The sequence below is a fragment of the Podarcis gaigeae genome (genome assembly GCF_964106915.1).
Source record: "Podarcis gaigeae genome assembly, chromosome: 2".
NCBI lineage: Eukaryota > Metazoa > Chordata > Lepidosauria > Squamata > Lacertidae > Podarcis > Podarcis gaigeae.
In genome coordinates, this window is record NC_139679.1 from 118,255,922 (window position 1) to 118,266,469 (window position 10,548).

Consider the following 10,548-nt stretch of genomic DNA (forward strand, 5'->3'; position numbering starts at 1 on the left):
CGCCACCTACTGTCAGGCTCCCTGCAGTCCACCCCACCAGTCCCAAGGGGCATAACCCCTCTGTCAACCTCCCAGCCAAGGAATGCATACAACCGACAGTTAAATATTTATTGTCAACGATAATACAGTCGCTTCTACAGCTCTGGACACCTGTGCACCCCAGTCTAATGGTTAGGCAGCTATTTCAAGGAGCAGTTGCAAAACCAGTTCCCCTCCACCAGTTTATGTATCTTCCCCCGATGGCTTGCATGCATGCAGTCGGAGACTATGCCTGCAATTTCCTCCCCTTTCAATCCCCTCCTGGTTCTGGGGGACAGTGACGCAGGAGAGGGTGTGGAAGTACCCGCCCCCCCCCCCGCTTCTTTCTCCTCCCGAAGCATCCCGTGCTCCAACTCCCGACCCTTCCCCTTCCTCCGACTCTTGCCTCCTGGCTGGTGCAGATCCCCACAAACCACTGTCCCTCCTTTCCCAAGTCAGACTCCAGCCCCCACATTCCCCAGTGCACAGTCGTCATTGTCCTGCGGGTCCCTGACACCCTCTCACTTTTCTGGAAGGAGCACAGAGAGGGCTGTGCAAGACCCTATCAAAGCCACCCCACTGTACAACGGAGAATTTCCACATTCATCCCTCCAGCCGCTGTTGCAAAAACGAGGGGGGAAGTATTTTGCAACCTTAAAGGCTCAATCAAGTTATTGTGGGTTTTTTTTGGTGGATTCCAGTCTCGCAAAAGCTTACGCTGCAGTAAATGCATTACTCCTCATGGTGGCGCCATAAGGCGTACTAGGCTTCAGTGCCTCTCTAGTCCAACATCTTGTTTGCCACAGTGGCCAACCAATGGGAAGCCCACAAACAGGATACGGGCTGCCTCCCTAGCAGGGTATAGCGTCATCATCACTAGTAACCAAATATATTCTCTGATGTCCAGGGATGCTTGCTTCTTTCCTGAAGCCTTCCCCACCATCGGAGCCTTGGGACGATCTCCGCTCGGTGTGGATTTTCTCGTGGTTCGTTAGGATTACTCTCTGGTTAAAGGTTTTCCCACAATAGGAGCATTTATACGGCCTTTCCCCTGTGTGGATTCTCAGGTGTCTCTTGACGCTGGATTGTGTCGTGAAAACTTTCCCGCACAGAGGGCACTGTCTGTTTCCCGCTCCTTTGTGCAGTGTTTGTGGAGCTGACGTTTGGCAAAGGTCGCCGGCTGGAATAGCCGTGGGGTTCATCTTCCACCCCTGCGCCAGGTCTTTGGCCCACCTCTCCACTCCCTCTTGTGGGCCGCAGATTCCTTCTTCGTTCCAACGTCCCGATTTCGTCGGGGGTGCCCCCAAAAGTCTAGCACCTCCTGGAACATAGAGGAAATCTTTGTCAAATGGGAATCTTGGAAATAGGGAAATGATAAATGGCTGCCAGCCTGGAAAGGGGAGTCCTGCTGGTATAGAAGAGGTGTCAAAAAAGGTTATTTATGTAGGCTGCTACTGCGGCCCATGTTTCATTAGCCCCAAAATGGAAAACGAGCAAAGAAGAAGAATGGAAACTTAAACTGATGGAATATGCTCGGCTTGCGGACCTAACTTATAGAATAAGAGAACAAGAAGAACATGCGTTTGAAGAAGATGTTTACTGAATATATGGGAGGAAATTGTGTGCCCTTGAAAACGTTGGCAGCATTAAGATAAATTCAACAGTGTAAATGAGTTTTGATGGATGTAATAATGGAATACTGAATGGTTTAGTTGATATAAAATATGCAGGGATTTATGGTATGCAAAATGAACAATGGAAAGGGAAGAAAGGAAGTCATTGATATTTTAAGGTTGTTTAAATGAATATTCTAAATTGTAAAAGAGAAATATTTATATATGAGAAGAGGTGCCATCAGTATTGGCATTCCACCGGCTCTTGAGGACATACCTGTGTAGACAAATGTTCCCCCAATCTCCTGATCCGAGCTTCCTTCTTTAACAGCTGCTTCTAGCTGCTGTACTGTTTTGATGGGGGTGTTTATTTTAATATTTTGATGGAACTGCTTTAGCACTTATGGGTCTTCCTGCTTTCTACCCTACCAGGCTAATGAAACTCACTAGTCACTGCTCTGCGTGTCACCGGACTACAACTCCCATCATCCCTGGCCATCAGGCCATGCTGGCAGGCGCTGATGGGAGTGGAAGTCCGCCAGCATGTTCCCCATCCCTGCTGTGGCCCTTTGGTCATTACAACGTCCCCCTTGCGCCAAACGCATTCTCCTGTGAGGTTTCCCCAGCTCTATGGCAAATCAGTCTCAAGGTTCCTTCCTCACCAATCTCCGCTGAGAAGGAGAGGCTCTCTCGGGATCCTCCTGGCGAGATCTCAAGCACGTCTTCTGAGCGAGGACCTCCTAGCTGAAAACCCTTGATGGTGCTGTTCTCTTCTGGAGACAAAGGGAGATGATACTGAACGTAAGAAAAGCCTGCTGGATCAAGCCAGTGGCCCATCTAGCCAAGCATCCTGCTCCCACAGTGGCCAACCATAAGCCACAAGCAGGATTCGACCACAAGAGCCATCTCCCCTCCTGTGGTTTCCAGGAACTGGTGCTCAGAAGTGCCTCCAGCTGTGTAAGGAGAGCAAAGTTGTCATGGCTAGTAGCAACTGACAGCCCTGAATTTATCTCATCCTCTTTCAAAGCCATCTAGGTTGGCCATCATTGACTCCAGTGGGAGAGAGTTCCGTAGTCTAACTAGGCACTTCAAAAAAAATGTTTGCTGGGAGGTCAACCACTGGGCTTCACCAGCAGAAGTCTCACTTGGGAAGGAGGAGAAACAGGTGGAGGTTTGGGGAAAGCACTCTATAATGATTTAAACCCCCCCCCCCGAAAAACTTATAAGAAATTTGCTGAGAACTGGTGCCTGCTTTTGCCATCGCTTTCCCCTCCTCCTGCCCCATCTCTTTTCCTTTTGTGTCGTGACTTTTGGATTCCTAAGCCTGAGGGGCAGGGACCATGTTAATATCGGTCGCCGTAAGCCCCTCTAGGAACATTTCAGGGCTGAAGAGCAAAATTTTAAAAACTTGCTTCTGGTAATAATACAGTGGTACCTCAGGTTAAGAACTTAATTCGTTCTGGAGGTTTGTTCTTAACCTGAATCTGCTCTTAACCTGAGGTACCACTTTAGCTAATGGGGCCTCCTGCTACCACCGCACGATTTCTGTTCTCATCCTGAAGCAAAGTTCCTAACCTGAGGTTCTATTTCTGGGTTAGCGGAGTCTGTAACCTGAAGCGTCTGTAACCTGAAGCATCTGTAACCCGAGGTACCACTGTACATCGCATAAATCGTACTGGACCAACTGCGTTTTCCTGTCCAAGATGCCAGGCTTTCTGTGAGTGGCAAAACCAAGGACTGAGGAAGTCTTACCCAGTTGGCTGGCGTCTTGGTCCATGAGGGAGTCAACTGCTCCACCATCAAGTTCCTGTTTGGGCCTCCTCAACTCCTTGGCACCAGACAGAGCATGTTCTTCTGCTGGAAGTGGGGCGACCACTTCTGCCACAGCCTGGAAAAATAGCAAGGATGGAGCCTTTCAGCAAATAAGGAGAAAAGGCATGCTGTGGTTTTTTAGGGGTGGCGGACAGTTTTTCCTATTCACATCTCACCAATTTCAAATTTCTTCCTGAAGAGTGGCATGTGGTTGAGGCCCTGTGGCAGGAGCCTGGGAAATGTCCTTTGATTTTACATTAAGAGGGTGTCTCTGGCACACGGCCCAGTCTCAGAAGCTGACCCGTATTATAAGGTTGTGCAAGGGCCACAGCAAGCCCAATACGGTTTGCCCCGGTACAGTGCCTCTTCCTTCCCTTCATCCGTGACTCAGAGGAAGTTGCGACACTTAACGTCTACTCTGACGAACTTTTGGAGGGCCTCGTTTCACTTAAGGATGTAAGAAGATGCCAACCAGATCAGGCCAGCTGCCCATCGGGTCCAGCATCCTCTTCTCACAGTGGCCAAGCAGACGCCCATGAGACATTTGTGGGCAGGATCCGAGTGCAATGGCACCTTCCCCTCCTGCGGTAGCTGTTCATAGCCTTGTTCTCCATGAAGCTGTCTGCTTTTGAACCTGGACCACAACACCCCTCTCCAGAAACCTTTACTCCTCCCTTTTCCTTTTCCCAATTCATTTACAGTGGTTAAGAACTTACCGTATTTTTCGCTCTATAGGACGCACCCGACCATAGGACGCACCTTGTTTTAGAGGGGGAGAACAGGAAAAAAAATTCTCCCCCTCTCTGCTCAGCGCCCCTTCAGCGAAGCGGCAGGAGAAACGGAGCCCCTTCCATTTCTCCTCCCGCTTCGCTGAAGGGGCACTGCGCAGAGAGGGGAAAATGTGCAGCGCCTCTCCAGCGAAGCGAAGTCTGGAGAGCAAGAGGGATCGGTGCGCACCGATCCCTCTCGCTCTCCAGGCTTCAGCAAAAGCAACGCGTAGCCTCCGGAGCACGGAGGGAGCGCTCCCTCTGCGCTTTGGAGGCTTCGCGTTGCTTTCGCTGAAGCCAAGGAGCCTGCATTCGCTCCATAGGACGCACACACATTTCCCCTTCATTTTTGGAGGGGGAAAAGTGCGTCCTATAGAGCGAAAAATACGGTAATTCATTCTGGAGGTCCGTTCTTAACCTGAAACTGTTTTTAACCTGAGGTACCAATTTAGCTAATGGGGCCTCCCACCGCCACCACGAGATTTCTGTTCTCACCCTGAGGTAAATTCTTAACCCGAGGTACTACTTCCGGGTTAGCGGAATCTGTAACCTGAAGCGTTTGTAACCCGAGGTACCACTGTATTTTATATGGTTCATTTAAACTTTGCCTCATCAAAAATTCACATCAACAGACAGCAATGGCATGCATGTGACGCAAATCACTTTTGCCGTTTCTCTGATTTTTATTTTTTTTAAATGACGAAAATGTTGGCAGAATTTAACATTCTGTCCTTTTTCTCAGTCTAACTTGTCTCTCCAGAGTGTTCCCCAGGCAGCAGGAGTTTTGGATATGCTGGGTCCCAGCTCCATTTGTGTCTACCTAGCAAACCAAATGAGACCCACTCAGCTTTATTTGACTGTGTTACAATTAATTTGGCTTGCATTTCTGTGTTTCTGGTTCATCACTTGCATTATGTTATGCAAAAAATTAATAGAAACAAAATTTGTTTTTGTTTTTTAAAAAGAAGGGCATCCAAAAGTGAAAAGGAGTGTGTGCTCAAATACCCCTAATATTTAATAATAATTATATTAACAATAATAATAATATTTTTTATTATTTATACCCTGCCCATCTGGCTGGGTTTCCCCAACCACTCTGGGTGGCTTACAGAATAGGGCTCAAGACAGTTTAGATGATAGAACACAACTTTTAATCTCAGGGTCACGGGTTCGTGTACAAACCCTGCCCTGTGTACAAACCCTCCCCTCTTAGCATCTTCTGAGATTCAAACAATGGTATGAAGGTCGTAAGAAGCAGAGTGTCTCCTCCATCATCCTGTTCTCGCAGTGGCCAACCAGATGTCCCAATGCGAAGGCCACAAGCGGGAACCTGAGCATAATAGCACATACCCCCACTGGCTCCAACATGCGCTCGGTTCCTCTCCTACCCCAAGACTGCCACGAGCCACATGCCACGCCTCACCTGCTGCTCCCGGCTCCGAGAGGCCGCTTGCTGCACCTGCAGGAACTCCTCGGCCAGGGCCACCGCCTGCGAGCAGCTTTCCGGGTCCTGTCCCCTGACCCAGCTCTGCATCTCTGGCGGCAGGATGGTCAGGAACTGCTCCAGGATCAGCAGCTCCAGGATCTGCTCCTTCGAGCGCCTCGTGACCTTCAGCCACCCCTGGCAAAGTTTTTGGAGTTGGCCGTAGGCCCCTCGCGGCCCCTCAGACTCCTGGTAGCAGAAGCGCCGGAAGCGCTGGCGCTGCTCCTCCCTGCTCATGGTGTCCCCGCGCAAGATGGCCGCCTTCACTTTCCCATAATCCTCTCTGTCTCCAGCCTCCAGGCTTCGAAAGGCCCACTCAGCTTCTCCGCTGAGGGCCGGCTGGAGGCGGGCCACCCACTCGTCCCGGGGCCACCGGCAGGCTTCAGCCACTTGCTCAAAGGAAGCCAAAAACCCCTCCGTGTCGTCCCAGGGCGTGGGCTCCTCTGGTAACTGTGGGAGCCCCCAGGCTGAGGAAGGATGAGACTCGATTTTCCTTAGGAACTCCTGCCACTGGGTTTCCCAGCGCTGGAGGGTGGCCTCTCCTGGTTCCGGTTTCACCTGGTCCGCTGGGATTTTGTGGAGGAAGCCCCAAATGCTTCCAGCCTGAAGCACGCGTGGTGGCTTCCCAATTCCTGCTCCAGGGCAGGCCGGATCCTGACCCCCCGCTTTGTTCCTGGGGAGTTCCAGAGCGGGTGTGAGCCGGAGGCCAAATCCCGACTTGGGTCCCTGGTCGGCAGCCATGTTGTTCTCTCTCTTGCAAGGAACTAACTTCGCCTAGCTCCGAGATGCAATCTCCCAAGCGCCGGTCGCAAATGATGCTGGGCCGATGGACCACTCAGAATCCAACATATGACTTTCTTTGCTCACAATTGGGCCAGGCTGAGCTGCAGAGCTCAGGAGATTTCTCCCTGTGAGGAAATAAAAAGGGGGTGATTTCAGGATTGGAAGAGACTATGCACTTCCGACGAAAGAAGAATGGCAGACGAAATTAAATGACTATGCAGAATTGGACAAAACAACAGGAAGGATTCAAAACCTGCGGGACCAGAGATTTACAGAAGATTGGAAGAAGTATATGAATTATTTGAAGAGCAACTGTAATCAACAAATTACACTAGTAGGACTACAAGAAGTTGTGTAAGGAGAAATATACGAAGTGTTACAAAGTAGAAAAAGAGATATTGGTTATGAGTTTGAAATGTAATAGGGAAGATAAGAAATGCATACTGAGAGATTAGATTGGAAAATTTTCAGACAGGATTGATGGAAGTCAAAAATTTGAATAAGATGTAAAAGTATGTTTAATTACTGTTGAAAATATGTTAAAAAAACTAATAAAAAATTATATGTATATATAAAAAAATGAAGAGACTATGCACAATATGAAGCAAGTCACCCCTGTGCCCGTACAACACTGATACAGCGCTCGAGGATTGGGGGAGGCCCGTAGCTCAACAGTCCTGCTTCAGAAGGTCCCAGGTTCAAATCCTGACAGATCTGGGATAGGCTCCCTGCCTGAAACAACGGAGAACTGATGCCAGTCAGTGCTGCCAATATTGAGCTGATGTGCTCAGTATAAGAAATCTTCCTAAGTTTTTACTACAGAGCAGAATTCATTGAACACGGTGGGGCTTCACTCCCAGCAAATATAGAATTATAGAATTGTGAGGGTCATCTAGTTCAACCCCCTGCTATTCAAGAATCTTTTGCTCAACAAGGGACTCGAACACAGGACCCTGAGATCAAGAGTCCCGTGCTCTACCTGTAGAGTTTGGTTGTTTGTTTACACAGTTCCTAGCTGACTTTTCCTCTGGGGTTTGCAACCTTTTTAGGTCCTCAGCTCCCTTGACCAACTACGGTGGTACCTCTGGTTGTGAACGGGATCCGTTCCAGAGGCCCGTTCGCAACATGAATAGAACGCAACCTGTAGTGGCACGTCTGTGCACGCGCAGGTTGCAATTCACTGCTTCTGCGCATGCACGTGACGTCATTTTGCGCGTCTGCGCATGCAGCGAAACCTGGAACTTTCTGGTTCTTCCGGGTCGCCGCAGGACGCAACCTGAAAAAATGTATCATGAAGCAAACGTAACATGAGGTACGACTGTACATTCTTTCTGCGGCACCCCTGTGGGGCTCAGGAGCCCAGTTATATCTCCCCTCATCCCTTTTCAAACTCCCTCCATTGCAGAGTGTTCCCTCAGCCTCCTCTCCCCTCTCCTTGGGAGTCCTCTGGGCAGCCGCTGCTGCTGCCGCCCTTGGTCTCTGAGCTGCCCCCACTGCCCCAAAGAGGCCTGGGAAGCACACTGCCTCACAGGGGCCTGGGAAGCACCCCCTGGCCAGCCCCAGAGGCACCATTTGCCTGCAGAGCTTGTAGCCAGGGCTGCTGCAACAAACAGCTGTGCAAGCCTTTGGGAGGCAGAGATGCGAGAGGGCATCAGACGAGGGAAAGAAAGGAAGGAAGGAAGGAAGGAAGGAAGGAAGGAAGGAAGGAAGGAAGGAAGGGGGATGGAGGCCAGGAAGGAAGGAAGGAAGGAAGGAAGGAAGATGGAGGCCAGGAAGGAAGGAAGGAAGGAAGGAAGGAAGGAAGGAAGGAAGGAAGAAAGGGGGATGGAGGCCAGGAAGGAAGGAAGGAAGATGGAGGCCAGGAAGGAAGGAAGGAAGGAAGGGGGTTGGAGGCCAGGAAGGAAGGAAGGAAGATGGAGGCCAGGAAGGAAGGAAGGAAGGAAGGAAGGAAGGAAGGAAGGAAGGAAGGGGGATGGAGGCCAGGAAGGAAGGAAGGAAGGAAGGAAGGAAGGGGGATGGAGGCCAGGAAGGAAGGAAGGAAGGAAGGAAGGAAGGAAGGGGGATGGAGGCCAGGAAGGAAGGAAGGAAGGGGGATGGAGGCCAGGAAGGAAGGAAGGAAGGAAGGAAGGAAGGAAGGAAGGGGGATGGAGGCCAGGAAGGAAGGAAGGAAGGAAGGAAGGAAGGAAGGAAGGAAGGAAGATGGAGGCCAGGAAGGAAGGAAGGAAGGAAGGAAGGAAGGAAGGGGGATGGAGGCCAGGAAGGAGGCCAGGAAGGAAGGAAGGAAGGAAGGAAGGAAGGAAGGAAGGATGGAAGGAAGGGGGATGGAGGCCAGGAAGGAAGGAAGGAAGGAAGGAAGGAAATAAGGGGGATGGAGGCCAGGAAGGAAGGAAGGAAGGAAGGAAGGAAGGAAGGAAGGAAGGAAGGAAGGAAGGGGGATGGAGGCCAGGAAGGAAGGAAGGAAGGAAGGAAGGAAATAAGGGGGATGGAGGCCAGGAAGGAAGGAAGGAAGGAAGAGGAATGGAGGCCAGTGTCGCCCACAGCACCATGACCATCATTCAAGGCACCCCAGCGACTGGCCCAAGGCAACCTAGGTAGCTTCGCGGCTGAGTAGGGATTTGAACTCTGGTCCTCGCCTCCAGTTCCGCCACCCTGGGATTTCAGCTTCGAGGCACAGCGAAGCCCGTGTGGTGTAATGGTTAGAGTGCTGGACTGGGACCTGGGAGAGCTGGGTTCGAATCCCCACTCAGCCATGCGGCACACTGGGTGACCTTGGGTCAGCCGCTGCCTCTCAGCCTAACCTACCTCACAGGGTTGTTGTGAGGATGAAATGGGAAAGAGGAGAACCACGGAGACCACCTTGAGCTGTTTGGAAGATAAAAGGTGGCTTATAATTGAAATATATATCTATCCCATAAATATATCTATATCTGATAAATATATCAGCCATCCCACCCCCACCCCCGCCTGTTCCTGGTTCTCCTAGACGTGCAGGATCGACCCCTTCTGGACTCACCCAGATCCAAAGCCACGTGCTCCTTCCACCCCGCAAGGAGGGATCCCCAGACCCCAAAGCAACAACGTGTCTTGCGGGGGAGGAAAGTGAATATAAATTCCTGATTTCTCCCGGCACAGACCCCGCAGATGCGTCTCGATGCCCTTCCAGAGCAAAGCCAGCAGCCGATCTCCCGGCGGCCCGATCCTTTGTGGCTTTACGCGGAGGAAAACGCCCTGCAAAAACTGCTGCTCGGAGTGCGTGACTTTCTGCAGCCCGAGCGAGGCGCCTGCTCAGCTCCTCTCTTCCAAACCCCTGGGCTGCGCCCTCCTCTCTCTTTCCCTTGCCTTGTGCATTGGCTTAAAAAAATAAATGAATAATAATGATCATTCTTAAAATAGCCGCGGCTGCTTTAAAAGGGGACGTCCAAGGCAGGCACTTTGCAAAAGCTTCCTTGGGAATGGTAGTTCACAGCAACAGGGAACTGTACTATAAGTCCCAGGATGCATTGCGGGCCTGGCAGGAAATGACATCACATCTCCCTCCCTGTTGCAAAGTTTTGAGCAAATCGAATAGGTAGGGCAGAGGGGGGATTTGAAATAGGAGTTAGGAGGGGGGGAAGAGAGTGCAAAAATAGAAATTCCCTTTCTTTGAAGGAGATCAGGCAGCAGGAGCTCTGTGCTGAGACAAGTTGGAGGGAGACTGGGGGCTTATCTCCAGTATATTATGAGAAAATATAAATATATACAGTGCTTTTTTTTTCTTAAAAAAATAAGTTTAGGGGTACTCTCATTCCGTCTGAGACTCAGGAAGCACCGTGACTGGAAATGAAGCCCCCATCGGGGGTAGCAATGGAACTGACGATTCACCTGCTAGAGAAGAAATTAATTTTTTGAAATTTTTTAGCTTCTTCTCTCATTAGATTCACAAAATGTTTAGGGGTATGCATACCCCTGTGTCCCCAAAGAAAAAAAGCACTGAATATATAAATATAAATATAAAATAACTACCAAACTTTTAGAAGACATCTAAAGGCAGCCCTGTTTAGGGAAGCTTTTAATGTTTAATAGTTTATTGTAT

The 10,548-nt window shown here is 50.2% G+C and overlaps 1 protein-coding gene across 2 annotated transcripts; it reads right to left on the reverse strand.

Annotated features, from left to right (window-relative positions):
* Positions 1–87: 87 nt before the first annotated feature.
* On the reverse strand, positions 88–10,402 carry LOC310837631 (zinc finger and SCAN domain-containing protein 23-like). 2 transcript variants are annotated; one of them, XM_083724537.1, is made up of 5 exons: positions 9,486–10,402; positions 5,634–6,572; positions 3,384–3,519; positions 2,294–2,404; positions 88–1,339 (listed from the first exon to the last, which is right to left on the reverse strand). In XM_083724537.1, the coding sequence occupies exons 2-5, from the start codon at positions 6,432–6,434 to the stop codon at positions 870–872; spliced, it is 1,518 nt and encodes a 505-aa protein (XP_083580663.1). In that variant the 5' UTR covers positions 6,435–6,572; positions 9,486–10,402; the 3' UTR covers positions 88–869. The 2 variants fall into 2 exon arrangements, with proteins under 2 accessions (XP_083580663.1, XP_083580664.1); XM_083724538.1 differs by having other exon boundaries at positions 9,275–10,402.
* Between the last annotated feature and the right edge of the window lie 146 nt (positions 10,403–10,548).

Coding starts and splice junctions, on each gene's coding strand:
- LOC310837631 (XM_083724537.1), bottom strand. CDS start 6,434: ATGGCTGCCGACCAGGGACCCAAGTCGGGATTTGGCCTCCGGCTCACA. Junction 3,520..5,633: donor CTCGGAGCCGGGAGCAGCAG/GTGAGGCGTGGC, acceptor CTATTTTTCCAG/GCTGTGGCAGAAGTGGTCGC. Junction 2,405..3,383: donor CCAAGACGCCAGCCAACTGG/GTAAGACTTCCT, acceptor CTTTGTCTCCAG/AAGAGAACAGCACCATCAAG.